Source organism: Salmo trutta, chromosome 28 (assembly GCF_901001165.1).
Source record: "Salmo trutta chromosome 28, fSalTru1.1, whole genome shotgun sequence".
In the NCBI taxonomy this organism is placed as follows: domain Eukaryota; kingdom Metazoa; phylum Chordata; class Actinopteri; order Salmoniformes; family Salmonidae; genus Salmo; species Salmo trutta.
The window spans coordinates 13338412-13355313 of NC_042984.1; the positions used below are offsets into that span (position 1 = coordinate 13338412).

General features: G+C 42.9%; 1 protein-coding gene across 2 annotated transcripts in view; it reads left to right on the forward strand.

Moving 5' to 3' along the window:
- The first annotated feature begins 3515 nt into the window (after window positions 1-3515).
- Window positions 3516-16902, forward strand: part of LOC115165517 (RNA-binding motif, single-stranded-interacting protein 2) — a 56565-nt gene continuing 43178 nt past the window's right edge. For both annotated transcript variants that reach the window (XM_029718695.1, XM_029718696.1), the window contains exon 1: window positions 3516-3637. In XM_029718695.1, the coding sequence (XP_029574555.1) occupies window positions 3566-3637 (72 nt within the window). In that variant the 5' untranslated portion in view covers window positions 3516-3565. The remainder of the gene's footprint in view (window positions 3638-16902) is intronic.

The window sequence follows — 16902 nt, forward strand, 5'->3', positions numbered from 1 at the left end:
TTACCAGGCTAGATACCTGCAAGACACACACACACACACACACACACACACACACACAGAGAGACTCCCTTCACTAGCTATAGCTACCTGGAAGGCAGCCTAGTGGAAGCAGCTCAGGAGATAACTTAGATACATTGAATAAAAATAGAAACGCAACATGTAAAGTGTTGGTCCCATGATTCATGAGCTGAAATAAAAGATCCCAGAAATGTTCCATATGCACAAAAAGCTTATTTCTCTCCAATTTTGTGCATACATTTGTTTACATCCCTGTTATTGAACATTTCTCCTTTGCCAAGATAATCCATCCACCTGACAGGTGTGGCATATCAGGTGTGGCATATCAAGTAGCTGATCAAACAGCATGATCATTATACAAGTGCACCTTGTGCTGGGGACAGTAAATGCTACAGATGTCTCAAGTTTTGAGGGAGCGTGCAATTGGCATGCTGACTGCAGGAAACTCCACCAGAGCTGTTGCCAGAGAATTTAATGTAAATTTCTCTACCCTAAGCCGCCTCCAACATTGTTTTAGAGAGTTTGACAGTACCCTCACAACCGCAGACCATGTGTAACCACGCCAGCCCAGGACCTCCACATCTGGCTTCTTTCCCTGTGGGATCATCTGAGACCAGCCACCCGGACAGCTGATGAATTTGAGGAGTATTTCTGTCTGTAATACATCCCCTTTGTAATACATCACCTCCTCTCCCCCTACACAAGTATCCCTCCACCTCCTCTCCCCCTACACTGGCATCCCTCCACCTCCTCTCCCCCTACACTGGTATCCCTCCACCTCCATTTCAATACACTGGTATCCCTCCACCTCCATTTCAATACACTGGTATCCCTCCACCTCCTCTCCCCCTACACTGGTATCCCTCCAGCTCCTCTTCCCCTACACTGGTATCCCTCCACCTCCATTTCAATACACTGGTATCCCTCCACCTCCATTTCAATACAAAGACATCGGTATCTCTCCACCTCCTCTCCTGCTATACTGGTATCCCTCTACCTCCTTTTCACTACACTGGTATCCCTCCGCCTCCTTTCACTACACTGGTATCCCTCCACGTCCTTTCACTACACTGGTATTCCTCCACCTCCTTTCACTACACTGGTATCCCTCCACCTCCTTTCACTACACTGGTATCCCTCCACCTCCTTTCACTACACTGGTATCCCTCCACCTCCTTTCACTACACTGGTATCCCTCCACCTCCTTTCACTACACTGGTATCCCTCCACCTCCTTTCACTACACTGGTATCCCTCCACCTCCTTTCACTACACTGGTATCCCTCCACCTCCTTTCACTACACTGGTATCCCTCCACCTCCTTTCACTACACTGGTATCCCTCCACCTCCTTTCCCTACACTGGTATCCCTCCACCTCCTTTCACTACACTGGTATCCCTCCACCTCCTTTCACTACACTGGTATCCCTCCACCTCCATTCCCTACACTGGTATCCCTCCACCTCCATTCCCTACACTGGTATCCCTCCACCTCCATTCCCTACCTCTCTCAAGCCCTCCTCGACATCGCACTCTGTTCACTTTCACAGAATTCATAGATTACCTGTAAAATACACAAAACCTGTTGGTACATGTAATGGCATTACTTTGGTACAAGGCTGAATGGAATGTGTTTGGGGCAAAGACAAAATTGTATATCGAGGGGTGAATGTAAAAAGTACATCATTGCACAACACAACAGAGTTTTGCCCAAAGACTGAATTTTTTTTTAGGAATAAGTCTGCGTCTGGAATTTGTGTCCTAACCTTTACCCTCCATCCTGACCTCAGTCACTGTAGCTAGGCCCCTTTCTTGAATACTTTCCCGTTACTGGTGATGAGGACACTTCTGCTGAAGTCACAGGCTGCGTCCCAAATGGTACCCAGAGCTCTGTAGGCCCTGTAGGCTCTGGTCAAAAGTAGTGCACTATATAGAGAATAGGGTGCCTTTTGGAACCATACCCAGTGTGGGCTGTGTGCTGGCTCTGACACAAACTGACTGAGTCACTCTACAAATTGTTCTTGGGCAGAAGGAAACACACCCTGTCTGGCCAGGACTGAACATCGACACTGCTGGTCCACTTTTGTCCCACTTTACAACAAGTGTCCAAACCGACAGTTCTGGCCCCTCTTTAGCTCACAACAGGTGTCAAAAACCTGTGTATTTACATAGTTGCCGGTAGTTACAATGTAACAACCATAGATATAGAACATTGTTATATTGTCTGTGTTAATAACAATGCAGGTACATACATTATAGCCTGCATACAATTGATATTGCCTACATGTCCCCCCATGAAAATAAACAGTATCCTCTAAAATATGCTCAATGTTTCTGTGTTAATTCAAGTCCAAACTATAACTCAGATCAAACTGCAATGCTCCTGCACCCATCCGGTAATAACATTTCCTTGATTTGGTATAAGTCACTTTTGTCACACTGTCCTGGCTCATAACAGACAGAACACAATTACTATACATTCCGCTCTGCTTCGACTCTGTCTGACTAGACACTATGATGAAATCTGGGTGAAATCCCAGTTTTCCTAATATGTCAATGAGATAAATGGGAGCCTATTTCTGTGTTCTGCCTAGTCCAAACTGGCCTAAACTGGCCTTTAAAGGAGTTTTTAACTGTCATTTGTGGCGGTGTATTTCAGTATCTGAAAGAACATTTGTAGTTGAATCTGTCATGTGAATGAATTCATTGTGCTGTTATGTGTTTATTATCTAATCCGAATGCCGCAAGCGAAGTTCTCTCTGGAAACAATCAAGTTATTCTATTTTATTTTATTCTGTTCTATGCACATTCATACTACTATGTAGATGAGAGTGAACACTTGCATACACATGTTGTGCACCCTTGAGGGCTAATCAGGGTAGATACACAAGGAGCCAAGGCAGAGAGAGGGTTGAGGGACTGACTGTGTTGCCAAGCGACTTGCAGATGATTATAAAAACACTGTCATTACATAATTATAAGAGCCATCCAAAGACATCAGTGTCCTGAACATGACATAAGGTTTAGAGATCATTCATGACCCACTGCCATACTTTATAGTGATGGTGATGGTGTCATGCCATGCACCTTTGGTAAAATATCAATTGGGCCATGGTCAATATTAGTAACCTATAGGCCTATTTGACTTTTAGTCCAAATGTTAGATATGATTAATGATATGTATTTATAATGTATAATCTTTTTGAGGACTATAAAAGCCTTTATACAATACCAATGAGAGTGAAATGTGTGTACAGACATTTACACTTAATAGGAACATTAAAAAGTCATTATGTCTAAAGCCTACATGTTATCTGTCTGGTGGTATCCAGGTTTACTAAATAGCCATACATGGAAAAAGGAACACAGAAAAGCGCGCTCTTCAACGCACATATACATAGGCTGCCGCTACACCAATGGCTGAGAGCTGGGAAAGCGCCACTCAAATCACAACCCCAGTCAGTTTCCAATGTGAATTTCCTTGGCTGACGTCAGCTGATGACTGCCTGCTTGGCTGTGCTCTCCGCTCCGGACATAGTGCTGTAAAAATGCTGCTCTCTGTGCCGCCAAGGACAGGATTCAACCCATACAACGGCTATACCAGCAGACTTAGTAAAAAGGTAAAGCGATACTGTATTCTATTTACTCCATCTGAATGTTATGCCAATGGTAGTGTATAGTATATGGCGCTATCATTCCTGGATCGGCTTTGGCAGCTAGGTTGCTCGGCTATAAACTGCGGTGTCCTTGAAAGTGGACCATATAGAAATCAACTGTAGGCTATTTTGTAGATTTAACATTGTTTTGAACTGTTTTCTATCCTCCAGATAAGATTGGGAATAGATAATAGAATACCGGTATAATGAATGAATTATAGGCCATGCGTCGGGGTCGATCTGAACGTTAGTGTTCTTCCTCTCTTTATCCATAGGCACAGAGAAAGTCAATGCACGGATTCAATTTGCGCTGCGAATATCCTACAGATTATTTTGCGCTCATTCTCGGGTTTAATACCAAAGGCTAATTGTAAACCCAACGACCAATTGTCGGATGTGTCAAATCAGTTTACATATTGATGAGAATAAGGTCTCTCTTTGAATAGATCGCAACATAAGTTAACCAAATATAATAGCTTTCTTTACGCGTAAAGATTTGCCCCACCCCTTGAAATGGCTGGGGACGTTGGCTTTGTTTTCCTAATATAAAACAGTTACTCTTACAGATATAGAAATGCTGAATATATACCGAACAGAAATATAAACGCAACATTCAACAATTTCAATGATTTTACTGAGTTACAGTTCATATAAGGAAATCAGCCAATTGAAATAAATTCATTAGGCCATAATCTATGGATTTCACATGACTGGGTAGGGGCGCAGTTTCATCAGCTGTCCGGGTGGCTGGTCTCAGATGATCCCGCAGGTGAAGAAGCCGGATGTGGAGGTCCTGGGCTGGTTGTGGTTACAAGTGGTCTGCGGTTGTATGTAATGCCAAATTCTCTTAAACTACATTGGAGGTGGCTTATGGTAGAGAAATGAACATACTATTCTCTGGCAACAGCTCTGGTGGACATTCCTGCAATCAATGGTGAACATTCCTGCAATCAGCATGTCGATTGCACGCTCCCTCAAAACTTGAGACATCTGTGGCATTGTGCTGTGTGACAAAACTGCACATTTTAGAGTGGCCTTTTATTGTCCCCAGCACAAGGTGCAACTGTGTAATGATAATGCTGTTTAATCAGCTTCTTGATATGTCACACCTGTCAGGTGGATGGATTATCTTGGCAAAGGCAAAATGCTCACTAACAGGGATGTAAACAAATTTGTGCACAAAATTTGAGCGAAATAAGCTTTTTGTGTGTATGGAACATTTCTGGTGTCTTTTATTTCAGTTAATGGAACATGGAACTTTACATGTTGCGTTTATATTTTTGTTCAATATACACTACTGGTCAAAAGTTTTAGAACACCTACTCATTCAAGGGTTTTTCTTTATTTTTACTGTTTTCTACATTGTAGAATAATGGAACATGGAACTTTACATGTTGCGTTTATATTTTTGTTCAATATACACTACTGGTCAAAAGTTTTAGAACACCTACTCATTCAAGGGTTTTTCTTTATTTTTACTGTTTTCTACATTGTAGAATAATAGTGAAGACATTAAAACGATGAAATAACACATATGGAACCATGTAGTAACCAAATAAGTGTTAATTAAACAAATCAAAATATATTTTAGATCTGAGATAATTCAAATAGCCACCCTTTGCCTTGATGACAGCTTTGTACACTCTTGACATTCTCTCAACCAGCTTCATCTGGAATGCTTTTCCAACAGTCTTGAAGGAGTTCCCACATAATGCTGAGGACTTGTTGGCTGCTTTTTCTTCATTCTGCGGTCCGTCTCATCCCAAACCATCTCAATTTGGTTGAGGTCGGCGGATTGTGAAGGCATGGTCATCTGATGCCGCCCTCCATTACTCTCCTTCTTGGTAAAATAGCCTTTGCACAGCCTGGTGGTGTGTTGGTTCATTGTCCAGTTGAAAAACAAAAGATAGTCCCACTAAGCGCAAACCAGATGGGATGGCGTATCGCTGCAGAATGCCATGGTAGCTATGCTGGTTAAGTGTGCCTTGAATTCTAAATAAATCACAGACAGTGTCACCAGCAAAGCACCCCCACACCATAACACTTCCTCCTCCATGCTTTACGGTGGGAAATTCACATGCAGAGATCATCCGTTCACCCACACCGCGCCTCACAAAGACATGGCGGTTGGGACCAAAAATCTCCAATTTGGACTCATCAGACCAAAGGACAAATTTCCACTGGTCTAATGTCCATTGCTCGTGTTTCTTGGCCCAAGCAAGTCCCTTCTTCTTATTGGTGTCCTTTAGTAGTGGTTTCTTTGCAGCAATTTGACCATGCAGGCCTGATTCACACAGTCTCCTCTGAACAGTTGATGTTGAGATGTGTCTGTTACTTGAACTCTTGAAGCATTTATTTGGGCTTATTTCTGAGGCTTTCTATTTCTGAGGCTGGTAACTGTAATGAACTTATCCTCTGCAGCAGAGGTAACTCTGGGTCTTCCTTTCCTGTGGCGGTCCTCATGAGAGCCAATTTCATCATGGCTCTTGATGGTTTTTGCGACTGCACTTGAAGAAACTTTAAAAGTTCTTGACATTTTCCATATTGACTGACCTTCATGTCTTAAAGTAATGATGGACTGTTGTTTCTCTTTGCTTATTTGAGCTGTTCTTGCAATAATATGGACTTGGCCTTTTACCAAATAGGGCTATCTTCTGTATACCAACCCTACCTTGTCACAACACAACTGATTGGCTCAAATGCATTCAGAAGGAAAGAAATTCCACAAATTAACCTTTAACAAGGCACACCTGTTAATTGAAATGCATCCCAGGTGACTACCTCATGAAGCTGGTTGAGAGAATACCAAGAGTGTGCAAAGCTGTCATCAAGGCAAAGGGTGGCTATTTGAAGAATTTCAAATATAAAATATATTTTGATATCTTTACCCCTTTTTTGGTTACTACATGATTCCATATGTGTTATTTCATAGTTTTGATGTCTTCACTACTTTTCTACAATGTAGAAAATAATACAAATAAAGAAAAACCCTTGAATGAGTAGGTGTTCTAAAACTTTTGACCGGTAGTGTATATAGGTCTACTATTGGCATTATTAACCAATAATTATCTAATGTTGCATCCACATTAGAGTTGTCTGAATGTGAAATGCTAGTGCACAGCTGTAAATACTGTAGCCTCCTGAAATAGTTACATTGAATATGATGATTGATTATTATGTAACATATTTGCAAGAGCTGAAGCAGTTTGTAATGATAATGATATTGATTGGCAGTTGATAAGATGTATTTTATTTTAAAATGAACCATTTAAAAGTGCAATCTGCAGGTGCTACATCCAATTCTTGACTTATAAATTAATGATATGTAACCATTGATTCTTGAAGTATAAATACCTCATGAGCTTAATTCAACTGTCATACCCCATCAGAACACAAAATGTAAGCTTGTTTTACTCCAATGTTTGCAAACAAAGTCAATGTAAACAAGCACTGTATAGCCTCAAAACATGGTTTAAACTATCATTTCGATATCATGGATGGTCAGTCCTTTCATCCATAGCTCTGTCTGTCTATGAATTTGAGAGTGGTTACATTTCTCCAGCCTCATCAGCCATCATTTTACAGAAACAGTTGTGGCGGAAGACGCTTTGTTATTGTTTCAACTGCTGATTGCCACTTTAAAGATGTACTCTGATGATTTGCTATGGAACATCCAAAGAACAGAATATAATTCTGAAGTTGAATATGGGGTGTTAGATGGTGAGATATTAAGGGAATTTAAATGAAGAAACTATGAAGTGAATATTTTTCCACAGGTAATTGTACAATTCAAAATTAGAATTCACTTTTTTGTGATCCTAGTTTTCATCCTGATGCTTTCACATGTCACTTGTTTGTGAACATTGCTGAAACAGGCCTAGGTCGTGTTTAACCTTCTTGAAACATAACACTAGCTCCCTCTTCCAGGGCTGTGTTATTCCTTTCCCTGCCTCATGGTTGGCAGGAATTCAGATTGCTCAGATTAATGACCTGGAATTCATGGAATTCTGTTTGTGTCAAATGGCACTCTATTCCCTATAGTGCACTACTTTTGACCAGAGTGCTATGGGCCTTGGTCAAAAGCAGTGCACTACATAGGAAGTAGGGTGCCATTTGGGACGCTACCTCTGGTTTCAAACAATGTGCTCATTTCAGGATAGAAGGGGTGTCTATTACTCTGCTTTTGCAAACTCAAGCCTTTTTTTGCCAGGAAAACGTTTAGTCTCATTGTGAGAGCTCAACAGTTACTGAGGGAAAACGTTTAGTCTCATTGTGAGAGCTCAACAGTTACTGAGGGAAAACGTTTAGTCTCATTGTGAGAGCTCAACAGTTACTGAGGGAAAACGTTTAGTCTCATTGTGAGAGCTCAACAGTTACTGAGGGAAAACGTTTAGTCTCATTGTGAGAGCTCAACAGTTACTGAGGGAAAACGTTTAGTCTCATTGTGAGAGCTCAACAGTTACTGAGGGAAAACGTTTAGTCTCATTGTGAGAGCTCAACAGTTACTGAGGGAAAACGTTTAGTCTCATTGTGAGAGCTCAACAGTTACTGAGGGAAAACGTTTAGTCTCATTGTGAGAGCTCAAAAGTTACTGAGGGAAAACGTTTAGTCTCATTGTGAGAGCTCAACAGTTACTGAGGGAAAACGTTTAGTCTCATTGTGAGAGCTCAACAGTTACTGAGGGAAAACGTTTAGTCTCATTGTGAGAGCTCAACAGTTACTGAGGGAAAACGTTTAGTCTCATTGTGAGAGCTCAACAGTTACTGAGGGAAAACGTTTAGTCTCATTGTGAGAGCTCAACAGTTACTGAGGGAAAACGTTTAGTCTCATTGTGAGAGCTCAACAGTTACTGAGGGAAAACGTTTAGTCTCATTGTGAGAGCTCAACAGTTACTGAGGGAAAACGTTTAGTCTCATTGTGAGAGCTCAACAGTTACTGAGGGAAAACGTTTAGTCTCATTGTGAGAGCTCAACAGTTACTGAGGGAAAACGTTTAGTCTCATTGTGAGAGCTCAACAGTTACTGAGGGAAAACGTTTAGTCTCATTGTGAGAGCTCAACAGTTACTGAGGGAAAACGTTTAGTCTCATTGTGAGAGCTCAACAGTTACTGAGGGAAAACGTTTAGTCTCATTGTGAGAGCTCAACAGTTACTGAGGGAAAACTTGTAAAACCAACGTCAAGTGGTAAACTCTGCTCTGTGTCTTTTTACTACGAGAAAAAAGGGTCCAGCAAAGAGAAGAATTTACTGATTTTTTCTCTTTCTTTCTCCTGCTTTTGATTACACACCAATCCCTTCCCCTTCTCTCTTCTCCTCCTCTCCCATTTTCTTCTTTTTTTCACACTCTGTTTTACATACCATGACTTCTTTGGCTGTCAGTGGTTCTGTTCCCATGGACAAGGGAGCCAGCAAATATTTCCTTTCTCTTACAGACTGAAGTTAACCCCTCTTCTCAAACCCTGGGTGTTCCTCTTTCTTCAGTGTCTTTCAATGTCTTTCTTCAATGTCTTTTTTGCATATCTGAAACAACAGTTTGCTGGTTTAGGTTTTTTGCACTTTTGAATGTAGAACTAGATTGACTCAGAGAGGGAGAGAAGAATGAAGACTCACCTGTTGTCTCTAAATTGTTGGTGAGGTTGCAGGTTGCAGTAGACGTATCAGAAGACTGCCATCGCTATTTTTCCACTATCTTTTGTTTTCCCAAAACCTTTTCTGCACACTGTAGTAGAATACAGTACTAGGCAGCAAATAGAGTGAGTGCTGTGCAATGTTTGGTGTATTTGTGCCGAATGTGCAATGTTGACAGATTTAGAAAGTGTGTTTTATTGAGAACTGAGTATAAATGACACTAGGATCGTTTCACTCCTTGGATCTTCTTCTCAAAGGCTTTCCTTGCTTCCCTATGAAGCTTTGAGAAGGAGACAAGAAGAGTTGATTCACCTCATGTGTGAGTTGTGTGAGCTAAACTCCATCATGTGCAGCTGTACAGTTACATACTGTACATTGTGGACACAGACACATGCCAGGTCAGGAATGTAGTCATCTCCTTTTCATGAGAGCCCTGCTGTACTGTGTGTCAGAAGATAACACCTGTAGCTGGCAGGTAGGTAGGCAGCAGGTAGCAAGCAGGCAGGCAGCAGGCAGGCAGGTAGGCAGGCAGGCAGCAGGCAGGCAGGCAGGTAGGCAGGCATGCAGGCAACGGGCAGGCAGCAGGTAGCAAGCAGGCAGCAAGCAGGCAGGCAGGCAGCAGGCTGGCAGGTAGGCAGGCATGCAGGCAACGGGCAGGCAGCAGGTAGCAAGCAGGCAGCAAGCAGGCAGGCAGCAGGCAGGCAGGTAGGCAGGCATGCAGGCAACAGGCAGCAGGCAGGGTTGGGGCAGGTGGGAGCCTGGTGGGTATGGATCCATCTGATTCTCTGGTTCTCTGCCATTTTCCTTTTCTCAGAATGAACAGAGCATAGCAGAGCAGCCTTAATGAGTCTGTACCTTCTGACCGGAGAGCACATGAGAGGGATTAGCGCCTTCCGCTAACCAGCTCACAACCCCAATTAGACAGGCCTCAATGGCCCAGGCCAATCCATCCAGCCCCATCCATCCATCCAGACAGGCTTCCTCCAGCAACACATAGATCCAGACAGGCCTCAATGGCCCACGCCCATCCAGCCCCATCCATCCATCCAGACAGGCTTCCCCCAGCAACACATAGATCCAGACAGGCCTCAATGGCCCACGCCCATCCAGCCCCATCCATCCATCCAGACAGGCTTCCCCCAGCAACACATAGATCCAGACAGGCCTCAATGGCCCACGCCCATCCAGCCCCATCCATCCATCCAGACAGGCTTCCCCCAGAAACACATAGATCCAGACAGGCCTCAATGGCCCACGCCCATCCAGCCCCATCTATCCATCCATCCATCCAGACAGGCCTCATCCAGCAGCACACAGCTCTATTCAGCACCAAGCCCAGGCTCCATCCTCTGTCAAGCATCACACAAATCCTATAGGCAGGCCCAGGCCCATCTATCCAGCCCCATCCAGACAGGCCTCATCCAGCAGCACACAGCTCTATTCAGCACCAAGCCCAGGCTCCATCCTCTGTCAAGCATCACACAAACCCTATAGGCAGGCCCAGGCCCATCTATCCAGCCCCAACATCCAACCAACAGACAGAAACAGACAGGCCTCATATAGGCCGAGGCTCCTTCCAGCATACAGATTCTATAACTATTAAGCATACAATTCCTGTCCACCACCAGGCTCCATACATCTCCATCCAGTATCATACAGATTCTATAGCCATGCCCAGTCCCAGCTCTATCCATTCACCAGCCATGTACAGATCCTATCTACCCAGTACCCAGGCAGCTGCATCCCTCCTGATAGGGTCTCCAGACAGGAAGAGGTTGTGATTGTAGGAAAACAAACAATGCACTACTTACTATTGATGCTGAAGAGAGGCAGATTAGAGGTGTAGAATGGGTATGATGAAAGAAGGGGCTCTGTGAGAGTAACAACAGTGATAAATGAAGGGGTGGTAAAACTCCTCTGATTTATGGAGGGGTTCATGGCTCGGTGCTGCTGGATGTTGTGAAGGCCATGTTGAATACAAAACTGAGTGAAGACAGAAAGGTAGAGTAGAAAGACAGTCAGAAAGGTAGAGGAGTAGAAAGACAGTCAGAAAGGTAGAGGAGTAGAAAGACAGTCAGAAAGGTAGAGGAGTAGAAAGACAGTCAGAAAGGTAGAGGAGTAGAAAGACAGTCAGAAAGGTAGAGGAGTAGAAAGACAGTCAGAAAGGTAGAGGAGTAGAAAGACAGAAAGGTAGAGGAGTAGAAAGACAGTCAGAAAGGTAGAGGAGTAGAAAGACAGTCAGAAAGGTAGAGGAGTAGAAAGACAGAAAGGTAGAGGAGCAGAAAGACAGAAAGGTAGAGGAGCAGAAAGACAGAAAGGTAGAGGAGCAGAAAGACAGTCAGAAAGGTAGAGGAGTAGAAAGACAGTCAGAAAGGTAGAGGAGCAGAAAGACAGTCAGAAAGGTAGAGGAGTAGAAAGACAGTCAGAAAGGTAGAGGAGTAGAAAGACAGTCAGAAAGGTAGAGGAGTAGAAAGACAGTCAGAAAGGTAGAGGAGTAGAAAGACAGTCAGAAAGGTAGAGGAGTAGAAAGACAGTCAGAAAGGTAGAGGAGTAGAAAGACAGTCAGAAAGGTAGAGGAGTAGAAAGACAGTCAGAAAGGTAGAGGAGTAGAAAGACAGTCAGAAAAGTAGAGGAGCAGAAAGACAGTCAGAAAGGTAGAGGAGTAGAAAGACAGTCAGAAAGGTAGAGGAGTAGAAAGACAGTCAGAAAGGTAGAGGAGTAGAAAGACAGTCAGAAAGGTAGAGGAGCAGAAAGACAGAAAGGTAGAGGAGCAGAAAGACAGTCAGAAAGGTAGAGGAGTAGAAAGACAGAAAGGTAGAGGAGTAGAAAGACAGAAAGGTAGAGGAGTAGAAAGACAGAAAGGTAGAGGAGCAGAAAGACAGTCAGAAAGGTAGAGGAGCAGAAAGACAGACAGAAAGGTAGAGTAGAAAGACAGTCAGAAAGGTAGAGGAGTAGAAAGACAGTCAGAAAGGTAGAGGAGTAGAAAGACAGTCAGAAAGGTAGAGGAGTAGAAAGACAGAAAGGTAGAGGAGCAGAAAGACAGTCAGAAAGGTAGAGGAGCAGAAAGACAGTCAGAAAGGTAGAGGAGCAGAAAGACAGTCAGAAAGGTAGAGGAGTAGAAAGACAGTCAGAAAGAGAGAGGAGTAGAAAGACAGTCAGAAAGGTAGAGGAGTAGAAAGACAGTCAGAAAGGTAGAGGAGTAGAAAGACAGTCAGAAAGGTAGAGGAGTAGAAAGACAGAAAGGTAGAGGAGTAGAAAGACAGTCAGAAAGGTAGAGGAGCAGAAAGACAGTCAGAAAGGTAGAGGAGCAGAAAGACAGTCAGAAAGGTAGAGGAGCAGAAAGACAGTCAGAAAGGTAGAGGAGTAGAAAGACAGTCAGAAAGAGAGAGGAGTAGAAAGACAGTCAGAAAGGTAGAGGAGTAGAAAGACAGTCAGAAAGGTAGAGGAGTAGAAAGACAGTCAGAAAGGTAGAGGAGTAGAAAGACAGTCAGAAAAGTAGAGGAGTAGAAAGACAGTCAGAAAGGTAGAGGAGTAGAAAGACAGTCAGAAAGGTAGAGGAGTAGAAAGACAGTCAGAAAAGTAGAGGAGTAGAAAGACAGTCAGAAAAGTAGAGGAGTAGAAAGACAGTCAGAAAGGTAGAGGAGTAGAAAGACAGTCAGAAAGGTAGAGGAGTAGAAAGACAGTCAGAAAAGTAGAGGAGTAGAAAGACAGTCAGAAAGGTAGAGGAGTAGAAAGACAGTCAGAAAGGTAGAGGAGTAGAAAGACAGTCAGAAAGGTAGAGGAGTAGAAAGACAGTCAGAAAGGTAGAGGAGTAGAAAGACAGTCAGAAAGGTAGAGGAGTAGAAAGACAGTCAGAAAGGTAGAGGAGTAGAAAGACAGACAGAAAGGTAGAGGAGTAGAAAGACAGTCAGAAAGGTAGAGGAGTAGAAAGACAGTCAGAAAAGTAGAGGAGTAGAAAGACAGTCAGAAAGAGAGAGGAGTGGAAGACAGTAGAAGACATGTTCTGTTATAATCTCCACCTGGCACAGCCAGAAGAGGACTGGCCACCCCTCAGAGCCTGGTTCCCTCTAGGTTTCTTCCTAGGTTCTGGCCTTTCTAGGGAGTTTTTCCTAGCCACCGTGTTTCTACATCTGCATTGCTTGCTGTTTGGGGTTTTAAGCTGGGTTTCTATTCAGTACTTTGTGACATCGGCTGGTGTAAAAACAGCTTTATAAATAAATGTGATTGAGTCAGAAAGGTAGAGCAGTAGAAAGAAAGGGAGAGCAGCAGAAAGGTAGAAAGGGAGAGCAGCAGAAAGGTAGAGCAGCAGAAAGGTAGAGCAGCAGAAAGACAGTCAGAAAGGGAGAGCAGCAGAAAGGTAGAGCAGCAGAAAGACAGTCAGAAAGGTAGAGCAGCAGAAAGGTAGAGCAGCAGAAAGACAGTCAGAAAGGGAGAGCAGCAGAAAGGTAGAGCAGCAGAAAGACAGTCAGAAAGGGAGAGGAAGAGTAGAACCATCAGGGCACAAGGCGAGACCCAGATACAGGAGGCAGATGGTTGGAGTCTTAGATGTTTATTGATCCAAAAAGATGTAGGAAAGAGAATGGTCGTGGACAGGCAAAAGGTCAAAACCAGTTCAGAGTCCAGAGTGGCAGGCAGGCTCGAGGTCAAGGCAGGCAGAATGGTCAGGCAGGTGGGTACAGAGCCCAGAAACAGGCAACGGTCAAAAACCGGGAGGACTAGCAAAAAGAGAATAGAAAAGGCAGGCGCACGGTAAAAACCACACTGGTTGACTTGGACATACAAGACAAACTGGCACAGAGAGACAGAAAACAAGCGACACCTGGAGGGGGTGGAGACAATCACAAGGACAGGTGAAACAGATCAGGGTGTGACAAGAACAGTGGTTTGGGGAAGGATGTAAGTTGTTAGAGAGAGAGGAGGAGGGGAAAGAGGAGGAACTGTTTCATTAGAGCAGGTCACCAATCACGGGCAAAGGAAACAATGGTCCCAGCTGGTTGGACACCAGAAGGTCAGTACTGGAGCAGAGTGGAGCAGGGGGTTATTAACAGAGTGGGAGGTGACTACAGAGGGCTGGAATGACGCTCATTAGGCTAACTGAGCTTCATCCATTTTGAGACACGCTGCTTGCTTTCACCTTCTACTGTATCTAATATGCATATCTAATATCTCTTTTTCCACCAAACTGACAGCATTGATTCACAGGGGCCTGTCATTGGTTCGAACAGTAACTGATTTCCACTCCAAAGCGCGGTTAGCTCAGTATTGATATAAATTGACTTGTTGCTATAGCAGCCGTGTAAAATGCTGACTCAACTGAAATGTGATTAATGTGAAATGTGATTAATGTGAAGAGTTCTCTGTCTAGAAGTGTATCCATGGTCTGGTGATTATAGGTCAAGATGGTAATGTTTATGTTAATATTGCCCTATTAGCAGATCAGGGTATTCCTATACTGAAAGCCTATCTAGCAAACATTTAAGTACACTGAAAGCCTATCTAGCAAACATTTAAGTACACTGAAAGCCTATCTAGTTAAGTACACTGAAAGCCTATCTAGTTAAGTACACTGAAAGCCTATATAGCAGACAGTTAAGTACACTGAAAGCCTATCTAGTTAAGTACACTGAAAGCCTATCTAAGCAGACAGTTAAGTACACTGAAAGCCTATCTAGCAGACAGTTAAGTACACTGAAAGCCTATCTAGTTAAGTACACTGAAAGCCTATATAGCAGACAGTTAAGTACACTGAAAGCCTATCTAGTTAAGTACACTGAAAGCCTATCTAAGCAGACAGTTAAGTACACTGAAAGCCTATCTAGCAGACATTTAAGTACACTGAAAGCCTATATAGCAGGCAGTTAAGTACACTGAAAGCCTATCTAGTTAAGTACACTGAAAGCCTATCTAAGCAGACAGTTAAGTACACTGAAAGCCTATCTAGCAGACAGTTAAGTACACTGAAAGCCTATCCAGCAGGCAGTTAAGTACACTGAAAGCCTATCTACCAGACATTTAAGTACACTGAAAGCCTATCTAGGAGACAGTTAAGTACACTGAAAGCCTATCTAAGCAGACAGTTAAGTACACTGAAAGCCTATCTACCAGACATTTAAGTACACTGAAAGCCTATCTACCAGACATTTAAGTACACTGAAAGCCTATCTAGCAGACAGTTAAGTACACTGAAAGCTTATCTAGCAGACAGTTAAGTACACTGAAAGCCTATCTAGCAGACAGTTAAGTACACTGAAAGCCTATCTAGCAGACAGTTAAGTACACTGAAAGCTTATCTAGCAGACAGTTAAGTACACTGAAAGCCTATCTAGCAGACAGTTAAGTACACTGAAAGCTTATCTAGCAGACAGTTAAGTACACTGAAAGCCTATCTAGCAGACAGTTAAGTACACTGAAAGCCTATCTAGCAGACAGTTAAGTACACTGAAAGCCTATCTAGCAGACAGTTAAGTACACTGAAAGCTTATCTAGCAGACAGTTAAGTACACTGAAAGCCTATCTAGCAGACAGTTAAGTACACTGAAAGCCTATCTAGCAGACAGTTAAGTACACTGAAAGCCTATCCAGCAGGCAGTGTAGTTAGATTACAAAAAAAAATATTGTCACATACACCAGATAGGTGCAGTGAAATGTGTTGTTTTACAGGGTCAGCCATAGTAGTACGGCACCCCTGGAGCAAATTAGGGTTAAGTGCCTTGCTCAAGAGCACACTGACAGATGTTTCACCTTGTCAGCTCAGGTATTCCAACTAATGATCATTTGATTAGTGGCCAAACACTCTTAACTGCTAGGCTACCTGCCACCCTAAGAAAATTGCTATTGATTTCTCAGCCCTGACCCCTGATCTGTAGGGTACCATATTGAAATGTTGCCTTTTTGCTAATTGTTTTCTTCATTGATTTGTGTAAATTAGGCTACACTCAGTGGGGCCGTGAGAAGCCTGGGGCCTCATTCATCAATCATGTGTAGACACAAATCTATGTGTAAACCATGCATGGGATCATTTACACGCCAAGTGGGAGATATATCAATATGAACGTTTGCTTGAGAGTGTGGTAAACTTACACACAGCCATGACCATGCGTACGCACAGTGCCAAGTGGTGAAATAAGGGAACTGCAAGAGTAGAATGGGGAAAATACTGTATATGTGTGAAATTGTGAGAGCAATAATAAATCAAAATGTTTCAGTTAATTGTATTTCCATTGTGAATTCATGCAACATATTGACATGCTATATAATCTGACCAAATCAGTTCATTTTTACAATAATAATCCATATAATGTACAGTAATTTGTTAAATTAAAGGTATGTGTGAAAGTGAAACCATTGTTGAAATACTATAAAAGTCTGAGATAATGAGAAATCGAATGAGATGTCTGATCTTGCTCCGTTGTTAGATTTGGCACATGCTGCGTTTTGCAGAGAACGCATTTTTAGAGACAGGTGGGACTTTTTTTTCAGAAAGTACAGATTGGCTCATCAGATATCGTTTCCCAAAACCAATCTTATAGGATTTTGTCAGGTCGCCCAAAAAGTGACATATTGCAGCTTTAAGACCTACTTTAAAAATGTGAACACATGCCAT